Here is a 22,126-nt window from a genome sequence, read left to right as displayed (position 1 = left end):
TAGCTGGGAGAAAATGTTTCCTAAATTCTACATAGAACTGCTCTTTTTCATCAAATAAATCTTTTTAATAAAAGTATTATATTATCTTTATTGCTTGGTACATATTCTCACCTTGTCTGATACTGAGAATGAAAAACAACATTGGGGTAGGAATAATAAAAAATAGATAGTAAAGTAAATTAGTATCCCATAGGTTAAAATATTACCCTAGCTGAAAACAGTTCAGTCACACGGGAACTCCATGTACTTCATAGGCAAATAATGATTAATATAGGAATGCTTATATTACTCTTCAGTTCTTAGCCCCTTGTTCTTCTTAAAGTACTACTCTAATCTATAGAGGGATAGGAGGAATGATTCAGCACTTTAATGTGTTATTTAATTCTCCCAGAAGCCCCCATTTTACATAAAAAATGAAATTGAATGGATTATGAGAACATTGATTATTGATTGGTATGTGGTAACATTATTATTTCAAGAGCAGCAACCTAAAATACTCATACAGTTAGCTCTAACAATGCTTATCAAGTCTTAAAACTATTTCTGCAAATTGTTGTATTACATAAATGTTATTGACTCCTCAACCATGGTTTTTTTTTTGTTTGTTTTTGAGACGGAGTCTGGCTCTGTGGTCCAGACTGGAGTGCAGTGGCGTGATCTTGGCTCACTGCAAGCTCCGCCTCCCGGGTTCACGCCATTCTCCTGCCTCAGCCTCCCGAGCAGCTGGGACTACAGGCGCTCGCCACCGCGCCCAGCTAATTTTTTGTATTTTTTAGTAGAGACGGGGTTTCACCGTGTTAGCCAGGATGGTCTCGATCTCCTGACCTCGTGATCCACCCGCCTCGGCCTCCCAAAGTGCTGGAATTACAGGCGTGAGCCACCGCGCCCGACCAACCATGGTTTTTTAAAGTAATATTTGTTAATTATAAAGTAAGAAAATACAAGCTGGGCATGGTGGCACATGCCTGTAGTCCCATCTACTGGGCAACCTGAGTCAGGAGGATCATTTGAGCCTGGAGTTTGAGGCTACAGTGAGCTGTGATCACATTGTTGCACTTTAACCTGGGTAACACAATGAGACCCTGTCTCTTTAACAAAAAAAAAAAAAAGGAAGAAAATGTAAAAACTACCCTCAGTCTTATAATCCAGACAATGGTGTATTTTTCTCTTCTGGGTACCTTTTCCTTCAAAAACATTATGGATGGAGATAGGATTTGGGGAAGATGGCAGAGCAGGAAGCACCAAGAATCTGTCTCCCCACCTAGACAACAATTACACTAGCCAGATATGTCTAATATAACTGTTTTGAAACTCTTGAGTCTACTAAAGGCTTGCAAGTTCCAGGGAAGGCTTGAGTGATAAATTGCTGTTAATTTCAGCTCTTAACACAGTAGTAGCTTCCTATACCTCTACCCATCCAAGCCGCATGGCAGGCAGCTGTACATGTGTTCCTAGAGCAATCCATACACAACTTGTGGGAGCCAGAGTGAGCACAAAGGATTCTCTGACTGCCAATTATGGCTTCTTATCACAGAGGGGCAGACAAAAAGTGGGTGACCATTGTTGTTGCAAGTCCCTTCCCCTCTGGCTGTAGTGATTTCCAGGGGACTTGAAGGGCCAGTGCCCTCTTTCTCCTTAACTTTTCTCTTTTTCCTTTTGGGAGCAAGACATTAAAGACTAGGACATTCATAAACAAGTGCATATACAGGAAAAATTAGAAAGTGATGACTGTGCATGCTCAGGGAAAGGTGCAAGGCTAGAAAAGACCCTAAGAAGACCTTACCTTTCCACCTCAGGCTGGATCCTTGACACAGAAATAGCCTACAACAATAAAAAATAACAAATAACAAACTATGAGGAAAAAAAGAACCTGATTTCCTGAGTTACCACACTAGTAAATTCAAAGGTCCAGTTTTCAACAAAAAAACAAAAGGCATAGAAGGAGACAGGAAAATGTGGCCTTTTCAAGGGAAAAATGTAGATCAACAGGAACTGTCCCTGAAAAAGACTTGATGGCTGATCTACTACACAAAGACTTTAAAGCAACTACCTTAATGATACTCAAATAACTAAAGGAAGATGTGGGGAAAGTTAAGAAAAAGATAAGTGAACAAAATAGAAATATCAATGAAGAAACAGAAAACCTGAAAAGAAACCAAAAAGAAATTATGGAGCTAGAAACTTTAGTAACTGAAATGAAAAATTCACTAGAGGGATTCAAAGGCAGATTTTCACAAACAGAACAATCAGTGAACTTAAATATAGGACAGTGGATATGATTGAGTTTGAAGAACAGAAAGAAAAAAGATTGAAGTGAACAGAGCCTAAGAGAACTGTGGGACACATTAGGGGGACCTCAATACACATTTTGAGAGTGCCAGGAGAAAAAAAGAGCAGAGAGAATAATCAAGAGATAATGGCCGAAAACTTCCCAAATTTGATGAAAGACATGAATATAAACGTGAGAAGTTTAACGAACTCCAAATAAGATAAAATCAGTGAGATTCACAGATATAATCAACTTTCAAAAGACTTATAGAGTATCCTGAAAGCAATCAGAAGCAGCTTATCATATAAAAGGAATCCTCAATATAATTATCAACAGATTTCTTGTCAGAAACTTTAGAAGCCAGAAGGTGTTGGGCCAATATATTCAAAGCGCTAAAAGGAAAGAACTGTCAACCAAGATTCCCGTATTTGTGGAACCAGGCATGGTGGCATTGCACCTGTAATCTCAGCCATTCAGGAGACTGGGGCAGGTGGATCATTTGAAGCCAGAAGTTTGAGACCAACCTTGGCAACATAACAAGACCTCATCTCAGTAAAAACCCAATCCTATGTCTGACAAAAGTGTCCTTCAAAAGAGAAGGAGATAGCAGGTGTGATGGTGTGTGCCTGTAGTCCTAGCTACTTGGAAGGCTGAGGCAGGAGAGTCACTTGAGCGTAGGAGTTTAAATTCAGCCTGGCAAAATACCAAGTCCTTGTCTCTTAAAGAAAGAGAGAAAGAAAAAAAAAATTAGTTTTCCAGCAGTAAAAAGAGGGGATAAAGTGAGGGAGAAATTTAAACATACCCAAGTAAACAAAAGCTAAGGGAGTTAGCTTTGCTATTTACCACTAGACCTGCACTGCAAGAAATGCTTAAGGGAATCCTCTGAAGTGAACTGTCAGCATACTGGACAATACCTCTAAGCTGTATGAAGAAATAAAAATCTTAGTAAAAGTCAATGCATGAGCAATTATAAAAATTAGAATTATTGTAACAGTTTGTAATTCTGCTTTTTGTTTTCTACATGATTTAAGAAAACGATACATGTTTAAGAACACAGCCTAAAAGCTAGTAGCATTGTAACCGGTTTGTAATTGTAGATTTTTCTGTAGACTAATGGATTTCAAAGAATATTTGCTCATTTTTTTGGTCATATAGAATATAAAGATGTAATTTTGTGACATCAGCAACTGAAAGGGGTGAAGACAGAGCTGCAAAAGAATAGAGTTTTTGTATGTTACTGAAGTTAAGCTAGTGTAAGTTCAGATTATAGTGTTATAACTTCAGGATATCATCCAGATGATAACCACAAAAAAAAAGCTATAGAAATACAGAAAAGGAAATATGAAAAAAAATCAAACATTTCACTATGAAAAATCAACTAGGCCGGGCGCAGTGGCTCACACCTGTAATCCCAGCACTTCAGGAGGCTGAGGCGGGCGTCTCACGAGGTCAAGAGATCAAGACCACCCTGGCCAACATGGTGAAACCCAGTCTCTACTAAAAATACAAAAATTAGCTGGGCCTGCTCATGTGGGCCTGTAGTCCCATCTGCTCGGGAGGCTGAGGCAGGAGAATCTCTTGAACCCAGGAGGTGGAGGTTACAGTGAGCCAAGATTACACCACTGCACTCCAGCCTGGTGACAGAGTGAGAGACTGTCTCAAAAAAAAAAAAGAAAAAGAAAAATTAACTAAACCATGATAAACTAGACAGTGATGCAAGAAATGAGGGACAAAAATGCTAATAAGGCACATAGAAAATAGCGAAAAGAAGTAAGTTCTTCCTTATCAGTCATTACTTTAAATGTAAATGAATCAAATTCTTCAATTGAAAGATAGAGACTGACAGAATGAATTAAAAATACATGATCAGGCCAGGCGCAGTGGCTCGCATTTGTAATCCCAGCACTTTGGGAGGCTGAGGCTGATGGATCACGAAGTCAGGAGTTCACGACCAGCCTGGCCAAGATGGTAAAACTTCACCTCTACTAAAACTATGAAAATTAGCTGTGCACGGTGGCAGGTGCCTGTAATCCCAGCTACTCGGGAGGCTGAGGCAGGAGACTTGCTTGAACCTGGGCCGCAGAGGTTGCAGTGAGCCAAGATTGCACCACTGCACTCCTGCCTGGTTGACAGCAAAATAAAAAACATGATCAACTACATGCTGTCTATATGACCCTTTAGATCCAAAGACAACAAACAGATTGAAAGTGAAAGAATGGAAGAAAATGTTCATGCATATAGCAACCAAAAGAGAGCAGGGTTAGTTATAGTAATATCAGAGAAAATAGACTTTAAGTTAGAGAAGATTTTAAGAGACAAATAAGGACATTGTGTATTAATAAAAATCACTGCAGCAAGAAGACTATAACAGTTATAAACATTTACATACTAAGACCATCAAAATAATATGAAACAAAAACAGAATTGAAAGGAGAAATAGACAGTTCTACAATAATAATTTAATGCCCCTTTACAGTAATAGACCAGACAGAATTAAGTAAAGAAACAGTGAACTTAACGCAGTATACCAACTAGGCCTAAAAGACATATACAGAACACTGTACCAAACTATAATATATACATTTTTCTCAAGTACACATGGGACATTTTCTGGGATAGATCATATATTAGGACACAGATTAAATCTTATTCCATTTTGAAAGATAAATACCATATAAAGTGTCCTCTCTGACCACAGCTGGGTGACTTGAGAAATTAGTAATAAGTAAAACTGGAAAATTTACAGGATCATGGAATAACTTCTAGTGGAGCAAAGAAGAAATTACAAGGGAAATTAGAAAATGCTAAGAGTTGAATAAAAACATACCAAAACTTAGGGGATGCAGCGAAAGCAGTGCTAAGGGGGAACTATAGCTATAAACACTACATTAGTAAACAAGACCTCAGATCAACAACATAGCTTTACAAATTAAAAAGGAAAATAATGTAAAGCCAAAGCTAGCAGAAGGAAGGAAATAATAGAGATGTGAGCTGAAATCAACAAAATGAGATTAGAAAAACAATAGAGAAAATCATTGAAACTAAAACTTGATTTAAAAGATCAAGAAATTTGACCAACCTTTAGCTAGATGGAGGAAGGAAAAAAAGAACACTCAAATTACTAACATCAGGAATTAATGTAGGGATGTTATAGGAGTCCTGCCTTATTCACAAGGGGTTATATTCCAAGACCCCCAGTGGATGCCTGAAACACCACAGATGGTACCGAACTCTCTATGTATATATATAAATTTTTTTCCTATGCATACATACTTGCAATAAAGTTTATTTTAGAAATTTGGCACAGTAAGATTACCAACAATGACAAATAATAAAATAGAATGATTATAACAGTATACTGTAGGAAAAGTTATATGAATGTGAGCACATGTGCATGCTCACTCTGGCTCTTGTTCTCTCTTCTCTTCTCTCCCCCTGTTCCCCCCTCCCCTCAAAATATGTTACTGTACTATACTCACCTATTTTTGGATCAGAATTTCCCACAAGTAACTGAATCTATGCACATGAAACCATGGAAAAGAGAGGATTACTGTACTACTGACTATACAAAATAAAAATTGTAAGACATTATGAAAAATTGTATGCCATAAGATCGAGTAACCTAGATGAAATGGACAAATTCCTAGAAACACAACACTGACCAAGACTAAATCAGAAAGGCTGGGCACAGTGGCTCTTGCCTGTAATCCCAGCACTTTGGGAGGCAGTGGCAGGTGGATCGCTTGAACCCAGGAGTTTAAGACCAGCCTGGGCAACATATTGAGACCCCATCTCTACGAAAAATACAAAAATTAGCTGGATGTGGTGGTGTGCACCTGTAGTCCCATCTTTTTGAGAGGCTAAGCTGTGAGTATTGCTTGAGCATGGGAGGCAGAGGTTGCAATGAGCTAAGATTATGCCACTGCACTCCAGCCTGAGTGACAGAGTCAAATTAATAGTATAATGAGATGCCACCTTAAACCCATTAGGGTGGCTATTATCAAATAAATAACAAGTGTTGGCAAGGATGTGAAGAAATTGGAACCCTTGTGCCCTGTTGATAAGAATATAAAATAGTACAGCCAGTGTGGAAAATAGTATGGCAGTTCCTCAAAAAATGAAAAATTGAATTAACATATGATCTACCACTTCTGGGTATTTACCTAAAAGCAATGAAATAAGGATCTTGAAGAGAGTTGTATACCCATGTTCCTGGTATGATTCACAGTTGCAGAAACATGGAAGCGACCTATGTGTACATAAATGGACAAATATATAAGCAAAATGTGGTATGTCCATTGAGTGGAATATCACTCAACCTTAAAAAATAAGGAAATTCTGCCACATGCTCCTGAAGTGTGAGGACACTATGCTAAGTGAAGCCAGTCACCAAAAGATAAATACTGTATGATTCCACTCATATTGGGTGCATAGAGTAGTCAAATTCATAGAGACAGAAAGTAGAATGGTGGTTGCCAGGGACAGGGGGAGTGAAAAATGGAATGTTGCTGTTTAATGGATATAGAGTTTCAGTTTTTGTAAGCTGAAAAAGTTTTGGAGATTAATTGTACAATAAAGTGGATATACTTAATACTACTGAACTGCAGTCTTAATGGTTAAGATAGTTCCACTGTTTCACAACGTAATATAGCCTTATAACAAATACCCACATTCTTAACAATAGGAATACATTCTGAGAAAAGCATAGTTTCGCGATTTTGTTGTTGTGCAAACATCATAGAGTGAACTTATATATAGATGGTATAGTCTATTACACACTTAGGCTATATGATAGAGCATATTGCTCCTAGGCTACAAACCTGTATAACATGCTATTGTACTGAATATTGTAGACAGTTGTAACACAATGGTAATTATTTGTGTGTCAAAACATAGAAAAGGTACAATGAAAATATGGTATTATAATCCTATGGGACCACCATCATATATGTGGTCTGTCATTGACAAAAACATTATGCAGTGCATGACTGTATGTGCTGGAACAAAACACTGTTATACGCCAATACTGTTGTGACATATTTTAAATATTGGATACTAAATGAATATAGAGGCTGATAGTTAAGTGTAATTGTATTTCTACCTCTACCAAGACCTTAAGTGTAATTGTATTTCTACGTCTACCAAGACCTTATTAGCAATGCATGGACTTGATCCTAAGAGAAACAGGAGCCATGGATGCAGGTATATGATATTATGGAATCAGAAGCCCTGAATTATAAGTGTAAGAAAAGAAGATTGAAACCAAGCAGAGAATGGGGGCAGCTGTTATAGCCCTCTACTTCTATGGTACCATGTTATATTTGGGCTTTTTTTTTACTTTGGATGGTCATAAGCAATGTCTTACTCTCTTCTTCCCCTCTAGTATACTTGTAACACTCAGCTTTTTAGTCCTGAGTTAGGTAAGTCATTGCTTAAGACACAGGAACTAGGGTGTATGATAGGCCCTGGTTAATTTTTCCACCTTCTTCTCACTTCAGCATTTTGCCTATTCAGATATTTCTGTAAAGGAAAGTTTATCGCATGTTCTAGTTTAGTAAAAGAAAATGCCAAATGAATAACCAACTCCCATAAATGACCTTCAAATGAGTTGCTATATTTGATACTAGTTTTTAAATTATGATGCAGGAATGACTAGGATTTGCAAAAGCTCTCCCGTGGTAGTTTATGGGCTAATTTTTACAAATGTTCTGATTTTCAGCGTGATTTGAGAAAAGTATCTTGAGGGTAAGGAAATAGTGCACTCATTGAAGTTAATTGTACTGTACCTAGGTTTTAGACCATTGAAATATGATAAAAATCATGTTTAATACTATTTGAAAATATATGTTTTAAAATTTTTTTGATTCATGAGTGGTTCAGTTCCTGGAAAGCATTGTCAGTTGAGCCTTTTCTTATAAAGTTAGTTTTCTTGATGAATTGTATATTTTCTCTCTCCAACTGGATCCGCAAGGGACTGTCTTACTTGGTTTCCACTGTATATGTATATTTTTAGCCTGAGTTTTGGTATTTAGGTTTAGTATAGAGAATTACACTTCTGGACTAGCCATACCATTTTAAAGATAAAATGAAGCCCAGGGAAGGTAATAAGTAATGTGTCTAATTATCTGTTACAGTGATTCAAAAGCCCATTTTTCTCACTCATATCCTTGTGGGGTTTTTGCTACAGACTGTAACTTCTCTAGTGGGGGACCCATAAGTATTTGAAAGCCTAAATAAATTTTAATATTAATGAGCATGAAATTGTCATGCTAAATTTTATCTCAGATAATATATTTATATTGACCTGGACAAGCTAAAATTGTTTCCATTGCGTATTTTAAATTACAATTTTATTGATTAAATTGCTCTCTTAGATATTGTATCTGGCTTCTCATGTGGTTTGTTTTAAAATAGTAATATTGAAGTTAAATGTATGGATGCTCACAACACAGTCAGCTTGTTTGATTTTATTATGGGTTTCAGAATTTTATTTTCAGAAAAATCCTTTATTGTGCTTATGTTAACATTTAATCTTGTATTTTCTCATTTTCCGTAATTAAAATAGAGAGAGACAGTGTAGTTTAAGTGGAGGGAGTGGGAGTGAGGAACTATGACATTAATAACTAGGTAATTTTTGACACCATGAGGAAGTTACTTAATTTCTCTCTCAATTTCTTTGCTGTGCTTCTTGCTACAGAGTGTTATTAGGAAAAGGAAGAAGGTTTTCAAAAGGCAGGTGCTATTTGTTTTTTTAAAGCCAACCTTTTTACTATATTTTATACCACTTTATTTGGAGGGTAGATAGACTGATGAACAAACTGTGCAGAATGGTAATGTATGAGTTTATCTTCCATATAATTAAACCAAGCTACCAAATTTAGTTGCAACTTTAAGGAGGTTTTTTGGCTTTTTCTTTTTGTTCAAATCAGTTTTTAAGCATTTCTGGTATTTTAATTGATAACTTTGAACTATGTTATTTAATTTGAAATGCTTTTAAATGTTCTCAAAACATCAAAATCTAAAGCATAAAGGTATATATGTTGGATTCAGTCTAAAGTTTACTATTTTTTTTTTTTTGACCAGTAGTAACCTTCATATTAGCTTTCATATTGAAAAATATTACTGACCTCCTCTAGTGGCCAAAAGATTGCCATTTTAAAAAAATGTTCAGGCTAGTATTGCTGTTAAAAAAAAAAAAAAGTTATGTCCTAATACAACAAAGGTGTGGTCTCATTACTGTAGTATTCAGAAGTAGTAAACCTTGATCTATGTAGGAGGTGTTTCAATAAGTGCTTCATTGACCCAAGATGTTATTTTTCATCTATGTAGAACATGCTTAGGAATACTGCTTACAAACACTAACAAATTTGGGAAGCAATTTTTTTGCAAAACAGTTTGTATGAGGGATCTTAAAGTGGATATATTGAAATGGGAAAATACTCCTATAGTAACTATATTTGAATTCCAGATTATTAATTTTCATAGAATTTGGTGTTTTCAAAATAATGGATTGGTGATTAGAGGTTGTAAATGAGTTCACCTTCTTTTTTCTTGTGGAAGAGTAAGTGGAATTAAGAAAAAGCCAGCAGGCCTTTAAAATATTGTCCCCAAAACTCGTGCCATTGGGATTTTGAAAGCATATTACAAATTTTAAGAACATTTAACACTGTATCAGTTATGACCACTAAGTAATGTCTTCTCATTTTCATCCTTACTTCCTTAACCCTGCTTCACTCTCAAAAAGCAGACATTATAAATGCAAATAAAAACTGTCATTTTTCAAAGTGGGTATCTTGGGAAGCCAAAGAGATGTGTTAATAAATTTTTATCACTTTTTAGAATAGTTTGATAACTTATCTTTTAGAACTATTTTTGGTCCCTATCATACTTTTTAAAGGTACTGATATCTTTGATGATAGATTGATTTTTGAGAGAAATTGAAAACTAATTCAGAGCCATGTCATATAAATACAATCAATTTAAGCTCTTCCTTTAATATAATGAGACTTTTCTTTAATTTTTATTCTAAAATCACCAAAATGATTTGAAATAGCTCTATTTTGTGTAATGAATTGCTCTCAATATGGTTATGGTAGGACCATTCAGGAAATTTCACGCAATGACAGGATCATTAGCACAATTGTAGACATTACCAGAATGACTAATTTTTAAACAATGAGGGTATATTTGTGTGTCTGTATATTTGTTAAAAACTCAAAATTTTTATATTAGTAGTTATTGTAGTTACTGGAATAATGAACTCTCATTATTAAATTGAATAACAATGGAAGTAGGATTCATGAGTATACTATCTTTTCTTTTTTTTTTTTTTTCTGAGACAGAGTCTCACTCTCTTGCGCAGGCTGGAGTGCAGTGGTGCGATTCTGGCTCACTGCAACCTCCGCCTCTCGGGTTCAAGCGAGTCTCCTGCCTCAGCCTCCCAAGTAGCTGGAATGATAGACGTGCACCACTGCACCCAGCTAGTTTTTATATTTTTAGTAGAGACTGGGTTTTGCCATGTTGACCAGGCTGGTCTCAAAACTTCTGACCTCAAGTAATCCACCCACCTCGGCCTCCCAAAGTGCTGGGATTACAAGTGTGAGCCACCACGCCTGACCTGTTTTCTTTTTCATTGCAATTATTTATACAATCTATAATGAAACTTATGTAAATGAAATTTTATTAGATTTAGAAGTGTAAGTGTACTAAACTTGTAGCCTCCACATTTATCTGTTACCTATCAATCACTTAAAATGTGTTGCATCGATTTTGCTGAAATGGAGTCTTGTTTTATCATGTCTTTGTTGTAAGATGATGTTACTTGTTTTGAAATACTGAACTTGAAGAAATACATAAGGGTATAAGACATATAGTGAAGACACCGTTAGTAAAGTATTTAACGTTTATATTTTGTTTTAAGATCATTTAAAAAATCAGTAGTTTTGACTTGCTCTGTTTAAGACTCATTGATACTGGACATGAATAGGGTGGATTCATTTGGATTTAAACTTCATACTGGGCCAGGTACAGTGGCTCCTGCCTGTAATCCCAGGACTTTGAGAGGCCAAGGTAGGAGGATCACTTGAGCCCAACAGTTTGAGACCAGCCTCGACAATGTAGTAAGACCCGTCTTTATAAAAGTAAAAAATAAAAATAAATTAGCGGGGCATCTTGCTGCATGCCATTAGTTCCAGCATACAGCATACTTGGGAGGCTGAGGTGGGAGGATTGTCTGAGCCTGGGAGATCGAGGCTGCAGTGAGCCATGACTACCACTGCACTCCAGCCTGGGTAACAGAGTGATGCCCTGTCTCAAAAGAAAAAATATGTATATTCAAACTGTTGAGTTTTAAATATTTTCGAATAAATGTCCAAAATGTGTGTTTAATAGTATGAAATATGGATTATAAGTTGTAGGGGATATTATTATATTTAAAAGAACAATCCAGATTTTGCTTAGAAATCAATCACACAAAGGTGTCTAAGTAATTTCTGAAATACCTTATATTTTCATCTGTTACAGAGAGATTCTTATTTTTAATTGTAGTCTCCCATATTTAGTAAAAGAAGGAAAAAAAAGAAAAGAGGGGAAGGGAAGGAAGAAAGGGAAGGAAGAAAAGAAGGAAGGAGAGAGAGAAACCTTTACCAAAACCGATATAAGAAATAGAGTACTACACTTACAAAGTTAGCATTGTGTCTCAGAAAAGAAACTAGAGCCATTTTAGGTAAAGGACCTAACATGATACCTTTGCTCTAGGATTTTAATACACCTCATTCTTTCATAAGAATTTTTCACACAGGGACTTGCTGCTGCCCCAGCTGGCATGCATGCATGCAAAGACTCCTACAGGTACACAAATATATGAGGACACCTGCAGGTACCCTGCTGGTGTGCACACAAGTGAGGTCCCCCACCGCCCCGCCTGTGCATATGTGCAGGGTGAGGGAGCCACCACCACCCTACCAGAGTGCTTTTGCCAGCAGCCCCCATCAGAGTGGTCTTACCAGCAGACTGGGAACACCTTATCCCTCCAGTACAGCGGGTAGTAATCCTGGTCTCAGTCCCCCAAGATTAGAACACATCGCTAAGGAGTTTTGAACTAAGCCTTGGCCCCCTTAAAGTGACCAAAAACGAAACCAATCAACTAAATCCAACTTATACCATAGCCAATTCCTCAAGAGCCTCAAACAATATAAAAAAAGAAAGCCCAATCCAAAAGACAGCAGGTTCAAAGGTTAATGGAACACCAGCCCACAGAGTTGAGAAAGAATTAGCACAAGAAGTCTAGCAACTCTAAAAGCCAGTGTCTGCTTACCTCCAGATGACCACACTAGCTCCCCAGCAATGGCTCTGAACCAGACTGAAATGGCTAAAATGACAGATAGAGAATTCAGAATCTGGATGGCAAGGAAGCTCATTGACAAACAAGAGAAGGTTGAAATGCAGTCCAAGGAGCACAGTAAAACAGTCCAAGGGTGGAAAGATGACATAGCCATTTTAGGAAAGAACCAAACAGAACTTCTGGAAATGAAAAATTCACCACAGGAATTTCAGAACACAGTGGAAGTATTAATAGCAGAAAAGACCAAGCTGAAGAAAGAATCTCAGAGCTTGGAGACCACTCCTTTGAATCAGTGCAGAGAGACAAAAATAAAAGAGATAGAATTTTAAATAATGAACAAAACCTCCAGAAAATATGCCTACATCAAGAAGTTAGACTAATCACAAATTTATAACCTAACATCACCATGATGAACTAGAAAAACAAGACCAACCCCAAAGCTAGCAGGAGAAATCAAATAAAATGAGAGCTGATCTGAATGAAACTGAGACATGTAATCTATGCAGAAAATCAACAAAATGAAAACTTGGTTCTTTGGAAGACTAAGATTGATGGACTGCTAGCTAGACTACTAATGAAGAAAAGAAGATCCAAATAAACACACTTAGAAATGACAAAGGTGACATTACCACCCATCCCACAGAAATACAAAAAACCCTCAGAGATTAAACACCTCTGTGCACAAAAACTAGAAAATGGTGAATTCCTGGAAACAAAACCTTCCAAGGTTTGACCAGGAAGTATATGAAATCCTGAACAGACCAATAATAAGTTCAGAAATGGAATCAGTAATTTAAAAAAACAAAAAACCTACCAATCAGAAAAAGCCGTGGACCACATAGATTCATAGCTCTATTCTACCAGACATATAAAGAAGAATTGATACCAATGCTACTGAAATTATTCCGAAAAATATCAAGGAGTACATATTCCTCCCTAACTCATTCTGTGAGGTCAGCATCATTCTTATACCAAAACGTGGCAGAGACACAACAAAAAAACAAAAACTTCAAGCAAATATCCCTGATGAACTTAGATGCAAAAATCCTCAGCAAAATATTAGCAAATTGAATATAGCAGCACGTCAAAACACCACCACAATCAAGTAGGCTTTATTCCTGGAATGTAAGGTTGTTTCACCATATGCAAATGAATAAATGTGATTCATCAGATAAACAGAACTAGAAACAAAAACACACGATCATCTCAGTAGACACAGGAAAGGGCTTAGATAAAATTTAACATCCCCTCATGATTTAAAAAAAAAAAAAAAAACGGAAAAGAAAAAAAAAACCTCAACAAACTAGGCATTGAAGGAACATACCTCAAAACAATATAAGCCATCTTTGAGAAACCCACAGCCAGTGTAATGCTAAACAGGCAAAAGCTGGAAGTACCCCTTGTGATAACCAGGAAAAGACAAGGATGTCCACCCTCACCACTCCTATTGAACATAATACTGGAAGTTCTTAGAACAATGAGGCAAGAGAAAAAAATAAAAGGCATCTGGATTGGAAAAGAGGAAGTCAGACTATCTTCACGGACAATAAATATTATTCTATTCCTAGAAAACCCCATAGTCTCTGTCCAAAGGCTCCTAGAAGCAATAAACAAATTCAGGGTATAATATCAATGTACAAAAGCAGGACCACAAGCCAAGCACCATGGCTCATGCCTGTAATCCCAGCCCTTTGGGAAGCTGAAGCAGAAGGATCACTTGAGCCCAGGAGCTGGAGACTAGATTGGGCAAAAAGAGTGAGATCCCATCTCTACAACAACTCAAAAAATTACCTGGGTGTAGTGCATGCACTTGTAGTCCCAGCTACTTTGGAGGCTGAGGGAGGAGGACCACTGGAGCCTAGGAGATGGAGGTTGCAGTGAGCCGTGATCACGCCACTGCACTCCAGCTTGGGTGACAGCGCAAGACCCTATCTCGATAAAACAAAAGTCAGTACCATTTCTATACACCAATAACGTCCAAGCTGAGAGTCAAATCACGAGTGCAGTCCCATTCACAGTAACCACAAAATGAATTAAATACCCAGGAATACAGCTAACCAGGTAAGTGTGAAAGATCTCTACAATGAGAATTATAAAACACTGCTGAAGGAAATTGGAGATGACACAAACAAATGGAAAAACATTCTGTCCTTATGTAGTACCCAAAGCAGTTTACAGATTCATTGTCATTTCTATCAAACTACTAATGTCTTTTTTCACAGAATAAGAAAAAACTATTTTAAAATTCATATGGCCAATAAAGGTCCCAAATAGAACAATCCTCAGCAAAAAGAACAAAGCCAGAGGTATCACACTACCTAATTTTAAACTGTATTACAATGCTACCATAACCAAAACAGCATGGTACTGGTACACAAACAGACACATGACCAGTGGAATAGGTTAGATCACCCAGAAATAAAGCCTCACAACCACAAACATCTGTTCTTCGAAAAAGCTGACAAAAATAAGCAATAGGGAAAAGGCTCCCTATTTAATGCATGGTGCTGGTATAACAGGCTGGGCATATGCAGAAGATTGAAACTGGATGCCTTCCTCTCATCTTGTACAAAAATTAACTCAAGATGGATTAAAGACTTAAATGTAAGTTCTAAAACCATAAAAACCCAAGTAGAAAATCTAGGATATACTGTTCTAGGCATAGACCTTGGTGAAGATTTCATGAAGTCTCCAAAAGCAATTGCAACGAAAACAAAAATTGACAAGTAAAACCTAATTGAAGAACATTTGCAAAGCAAAAGAAACTATCAACAGAGTAAACAGACAACCTACAGAAAGAAAGTATTTGCCAACTATGCATCCAACAAAGGTCTGATATCCAGAATATAAGGAACTTAAATCAAGCAAAACCCAAACAACCCCATTAAACAATGGGCAAAGGACAAGAACAGACACTTCTCAAAAGACATCCATGCTGCCATCAAGCATATGAAAAAGTGTTCAACATCACTGTTCATTAGAGAAATGTAAGTCAGAACCACAGTGTGATACCATCTCACCAATCAGAATGTCTATTATTAAAAATTCAGAAAATAACAGATGTTGGTGAGGTTGCAGAGAAAAGGGAATGCTTGGCCAAGCGCGGTGGCTCACGCCTGTAATCCCAGTACTTTGGGAGGCTGAGGCAGGCGGATTACGAGGTAAGGAGATCAACACCATCCTGGCTAACATGGCAAAACCCTGTCTCTACTAAAAATACAAAAAATTAGCTGGGTGTGGTGGCTGGTGCCTATAGTCCCAGCTATTCGGGAGGCTGAGGCGGGAGAATGGTGTGAACCCTGGAGGTGGAGCTTGCAGTGAGCTTGCAGTGAGCTGAGATTGCACCCCTGTACTGCAGCCTGGGCGACAGAGCAAGTCTGTATCTCAAAAAAAAGGAATGCTTATACACAGCGGGTGGGAATGTAAATTAGTTCAGCCACTGTGGAATATAGTTTGGTGATTTCTCAAACAACTTAAAACAGAACTACCATTTGGCCAGCAATCTCATTACTGTGTATACACCCAGAGGAATATAAATTATTCCTCCATAAAGACCACATGCATGTGTATGTTCATCACAACACTGTTTGCAATAGCAAAACCATGAAATGAACCTAAATGCCCATCAACAATAGACTGGATAATAAAATGTGGCACATATACCCCCATGGAATACTACACAACCATAAAAAGGAGTGAGATCATGTCCTTTGCAGCAACATGGATGGAACTAGTGGCCATTATCCTTAGTAAACTAATACAGGAACAGAAAAACAAATACTGCACATTTTCATTTATAAGTGAGAGCGAAATAATGAGAACACGTGGGCCAAATCATGGAGCTTATCTAATAAGTTTATGTCCAACATTAGCTCTAATTAGTTCATTTCCAACCCCATAACACAGGGAGGGAATCAGATGGGTGATGCCAAAAGTTCCTGCCATGGCAGGGCTCACATAGGGCCACTGAAGCATGGTTCATCCAAAGTGCTTCTTGAGTTCCCTCTGCCCGCTAGACCACCTCTTCAGTGTAGTGAGTCTGGAATGGGTGCTAATTCGCTTCTTCATGAAATGGATGCAGCTGGGGGCCATTATCCTAAGTGAATTAAGACAGGAACAGAAAACCAAATACCACATGTTCTCACTTAAAAGTGGGAGGTAAACATTCAGTACACACGGACACAAAGAGGGAAACAATAGACACCGGACCCTACTTGAGGGTGGAGGATGGGAGGAGGGCAAGGGACAAAAAAATACCTATCAGGTACTATGCTCACATCCTAGGTGATGAAATTATTTTACACCAAACTCCAGCAGCACGCAGTTTACCCATGTGACAAACCTGCACATGTACTGCCTGAACCTAAAATTAAAATTGAAAAACAGTAAGTCTTTTGTTTGAGATAGTCTCTCTGTGTCACCCAGGCTGGAGTGCAGTGGCACAATCCTAGCTCAGTGCTATCTCGAACTTCTGGATGCAAGGGATCCTCCTGCCTCAGCCTTCCAAGTAACTGGAACTACAGGAGCACACCTCAACGCCCCGCTAACTTTTAAAAAAAATTTGTAGAGATGGTGTCTTGCTTTATTGCTCAGGCTGTTCTTGAACAGTCCTCCTGCCTTGGCCTCCAAAGTGCTGGGATTACAGGCATGAGCCTAGTAATGCACCTAGTCAAGGACTCCTTTTTTTGTGAACTGATTGCTGTAATTAGAATTCTATTTTGCTGTGATTATGTTATGTTGAAACAAGGTTACATTTTTTTCTTTATCTTTATTGGAGTACAATTTACATTTACATTCTTAAAAAGTACCCATTTTAATTGTACAGTTTGAGTTTTGACAAATGTAGTCTACACTTCCCACATTTTCTTCTACCTCTTTGTATTCAGTGCCCTTGTTGTACTCTGGCCTGCTCTTGTTTGTCATAGATTAGTTTTGTCTTTTTTAAAAATCCGTTTTCTTGAGGCATAATTTGCATACCATAAAGTACATGCTTTTGATTACCTTTTCATTAATCGTTTTCCTGACTCCAGAACATTTATTTTCCTTCATCACTAAGATATTGCTTTGAGATGTGGAGTCATGTAAAGTCTTGGAGAAGAGCTTTGATTCCACCTTCTCTTAAAATTATATGTAATTTGTTAGTTAATTAAGAGTTGAGAACGTATTGAAGTACTTTTTATAGATGGAATGTTTTATAAGCAAGCATTATTAAAAAATGTGACCATTTTACTTTGGCAGCTGGTAGGTGTTAGAAGTTTGAAATTTAAGAGGCTACTTGTTTTGATATGGATAAATTCCTAGTGTCTGCCTGAAGATGTCCATCTCTTTTTTCATGAGGAGTTTTGTTATTTTGGTTACAGATTCCTTTCCTCCTCTCGTCGTCTTTTTTTTTTTTTTTCCCCGTTTTAACCAGATCCATCTGATTATTGATGTTGGGGGTGGGGACAAGTTTGCTCTTCCTTTGAGATTGTTGCTGTTGTACCTTCAGCAGAGTTGTCCCTCTTTGTTGCCATTCCTTGCCATTGTTACTGCCACTTCTAATCTCTACTATTCTTTTTACCCTTGCTTTTCTTTTTCATTTTTTCTTACATTTGGATAAACTTATCTAGTTTCTGATAGCTTTTCTGAGATCCTAGAATATTAAAGTTAAGGTAAATGAAGTGATACTAACTGGAAAATGTTTTAAACTAGTGCTGATATCACTTACATAAAAATGAGAACATAAAAATTTTATTTATTAAACTATAGAAACTTAGTATTCTTATAGCTAAAAAGAATATTTTACAATTAGAATAATATCATGGGTAAACCAACAGTTATATAGGAAATGTAATGGATTTTCAGGAATTAGACCACAGAGGCTATAAAATGTCAATGGGTATATTTTCTATAACACATTGTATGTAATTTTGTTTCCTAATATTGATCTTGAAATTTGTGTAACTTTAAATAATTTTTCATTGTAACCATAGGTTTGACACTAAAAATAATTAGATATTATTTTACCACTTAAGTTTATTGAGTAGAATTAAAATTAAATACAATGTAGCTTTTTGTTCCTTTGTTTTCAGTATTGGTCTCTAAGTATTAAAAAAAATAATGTTTACTAAACCTAGGGATTTTTTACCCCATTCAAATGAAGGAAAACTGTTCAATATAAATACTTATCTAGAACCATAATAGTACAGAGGAGCAGGATTGAAATCAATCAAACCGTAATAGATATGATATGTTGTCAAAGGATATAATACAGATGCCTTAGTTTTTCCACACAAGCTTATTAATTCACTGTACTTTTTTTTTTTTTTTTTTTTTTGAGACTGAGTCTTACTGTGTCACCCAGGCTGGAGTGCAGCAGTGTGATCTCAGCGCACGGCAACCTCCACTTCCCGGTTCAGGCGATTCTCCTGCCTCAGCCTTCTGAGTAGCTGGGATTATAGGTGCCTGCCACCATGCCTGGCTAATTTTTGTATTTTTAGTAGAGACAGGGTTTCACCATGTTGGCCAGGATGGTGTCAAACTCCTGACCTCAAGCGATCCACCCATCTCGGCCTCCCAAAGTGCTGGTATTACAGGTGTGCGTGAGCCACCGTGCCTGGCCTAATTCACTGTACTTTTTAAAAGTAACAGTAGAAAATAATCAGAGATCCAAAATACCTGGTTTTAATTACTTTGAAGTTCAAATGTTCTATTCCTTTGTCTATATTGTTATGTTGCATTTGTATTAGAGAAGGTAAAATATAAAATTGATGCTCTGAAGAGTATCATCCCCATCAGTTATCTTCCATGGGATGCTAACTTAACAGACTAGCAAAATTGGAAACTTTGTGCCTTCAACTGTCGAGGTGGTTACAAAGATCAAAAAGATACAAGCTGCTTCCAAAAAGATCCAAGTCCAGTAGTAATAACAAAACACAAACTATTGTGAGTAGTAAATGCTGTAATTGTGTTGTGTTAAGAATAGGTGAGAATACGTAAAATTTACCATTTTGACCACTGTTAAGTATACAGTTCTATGGTATTAAGTACATTCACACTATTGTTCAACCATCACCATCATCCATCTTCAGAACTTTTTTATCTTCCCCAGCTGAAACTCTGTGTCCATTAAATAATAACTACCCGTTCTTCTTTTCCCTGCTTCTGGTAACAACTATTCTACTTTCTGTCTATGAACTTGACTACTTTAGTTTTCCTATTATTAAACAGTCTTTGTGACCACTAGCCCAGCACATAGTAGGTATTCCATAAATTTCTAAATTAAATGGCATTTAGGAATTGAAAGGCATTGCTTATGTCAGTGGATTGACTATATATTTTATATGTACCCAAACTGCCAATTATTGTTATAATAACCTTGTTAATTCATAGGAAACCTTTTGTTTTCTCAAGTATTTTTTATTTAAATTCTTTTCACATAGTTTACCTTTTTTTTAGACTGAATCTGGATATGGATCTGAATCCAGCTTGCGTCGACATGGCTCAATGGTGTCCCTGGTGTCTGGAGCAAGTGGCTACTCTGCAACATCCACCTCTTCATTCAAGGTGTATAGTTAATGGATGCCTTAAGTTAAAGCAACATAAATTGAGCTTAGTATTGGATGTTGTGAACAGAATATACTTGATAATTTTTGAACAAGCTTTTTAATAATATAATTTATTTGAACTTATTAAAGAAAAACTTAAGGTATAAAATAACAACTCATACAAATGAACACGTCACTGATTTTATTTCATTCATTTATTAGGTAAAACATAAAAAAACTGGTTCAAAGGAAAATCTGAAGAACTGAAACGATTTGCAAATGTGTGCAAAACTGGTCAATATCTACAGATTAATAATCAGTGCTTCTGCACCAGACAAAATTCATTTGCATCTCTATGAACAAGAATTATTTATACTACTCAGTTTTTTACCAGAAGAGTTGTAAAATAGCTCAAATGCAGTGAAAGGCAAAAATGTCTGTATGATCAAACAGTACTTTCCCAAGGGTACCATAAATGACAGCTCACCGTTACTTTGAGAGGACACTAGTAATATTTTTGCCCATTTCAAAGTCTTTCACAGTTGTTCCTCACAATTTTATTTAATTTGAAAATATCAAATGTTATATTTGCAAACTGTCAGGTGTTACTGCTTTCTTATTTTCTATAAAAAATAAGGCTTTTTTATAAGTGATATCACTTGCAAGGTTATCACTCCTAAGTGACTTATCACTATCAAGCCAATAGATTAGTCAGTTTCAAGCCTATTCCTAGAAGTATTATATTGAACTAGACAGCTCTCCTTATCCCATGCCCTCAGTTATAAGGTACAGACCTTAAAAGTTGATGAAATACCATAGGACCAAATAAAATCCAGTTCTGTTTTACTTGAATTACATCTCCCTATTTTGTGTTTTGCAGAAAGGCCACAGTTTACGTGAGAAGTTGGCTGAAATGGAAACATTTAGAGACATCTTATGTAGACAAGTTGACACGCTACAGAAGTACTTTGATGCCTGTGCTGATGCTGTCTCTAAGGATGAACTTCAAAGGGATAAAGGTTAATTAGGCTATTACCACTATTTTTACTTGGAAAATGAATGGATTAAAAGCCTCTTGATCTCAAAGGGTAATGTCTTTAAGTGATAAAGGTATCTATAGTCATTTTTTGCTGCAAACCCCCAGTGAAACAGATTTCAGTGTCCTTGTAACTTGGGTACTTCAGTTACACATACTAATTCATTTTGATCATCCATACCAGATACCATTGAAGACCTTTATTTTATTTATTTATTTTTTGTTGAGACATGGTCTCATTCTATAGCCCAGGCTGGAGTGCAGTGGCACGATCATAGCTTACTGCAGCCTCGAACTCTTGGCCTCAAGCAATCCTCCTGCCTCAGCCACCCAAGTAGCTAGGACTACAGGTGTGCGTCACCACACCCAGCTAATTTATTTTTCTATTTTTTATAGAGATGGAGGTCTCACTATGTTGGTCAGGTTGGTCTTAAACTCCTGGCCTCAAACAGTCTTCCCACCTTGGCCTCCCAAAGTGCTGGAATTATAGGTGTGAGCCACTACACCAGGCAGAGATTTTCAAATGATACTCTTTATTCCATTAAAAAATGGTATCATCTTGGTAATACGGAGCATTTCACATTATTATTATGTCTGATAAATTTACCCCATGATGAGTCTTAGAGGAGATAAGTATATGTTAAATCCTTCAGGTCTGAAATCAGCCAGTTGATCTCTTTCTCCTTCTTCCTCTCATTTCTCTTTTTCTCCCCTTTCCTTTCTTTTTGTCTTTTCCTCTCTCTCTCTTTTTTTTTTTTTTTCCTGAGACGGAGTCTCGCTCTGTCACCAGGCTGGAGTACAGTGGCGTGATCTCAGCTCACTGCAACCTCCGACTCCCTGGTTCACGCGATTCTCCTGCCTCAGCCTCCCAAGTAGCTGGGATTACAGGCACACACCACCATGCCCAGCTAATTTTTGTATTTTTAGTAGAGACTGGGTTTCACCGTATTGGC

At 37.0% G+C, this 22,126-nt stretch overlaps 1 protein-coding gene across 3 annotated transcripts in view; it reads left to right on the top strand.

Annotated features, from left to right (window-relative positions):
- The window catches only part of CERT1 (ceramide transporter 1), a 149,027-nt gene that overhangs the window by 68,353 nt on the left and 58,548 nt on the right, over positions 1–22,126 (top strand). For all 3 annotated transcript variants that reach the window (XM_017959650.1, XM_003899825.5, XM_009208629.3), the window contains 2 exons: positions 20,049–20,156; positions 21,018–21,156. In XM_017959650.1, the coding sequence (XP_017815139.1) occupies positions 20,049–20,156; positions 21,018–21,156 (247 nt within the window). The remainder of the gene's footprint in view (positions 1–20,048; positions 20,157–21,017; positions 21,157–22,126) is intronic.

The sequence above is a fragment of the Papio anubis genome, chromosome 5 (genome assembly GCF_008728515.1).
Source record: "Papio anubis isolate 15944 chromosome 5, Panubis1.0, whole genome shotgun sequence".
NCBI classification, from domain to species: Eukaryota; Metazoa; Chordata; class Mammalia; order Primates; family Cercopithecidae; genus Papio; species Papio anubis.
The sequence above is the reverse complement of the archived record's forward strand: the minus strand, read 5'-3'. Positions and strand labels throughout refer to the sequence as shown.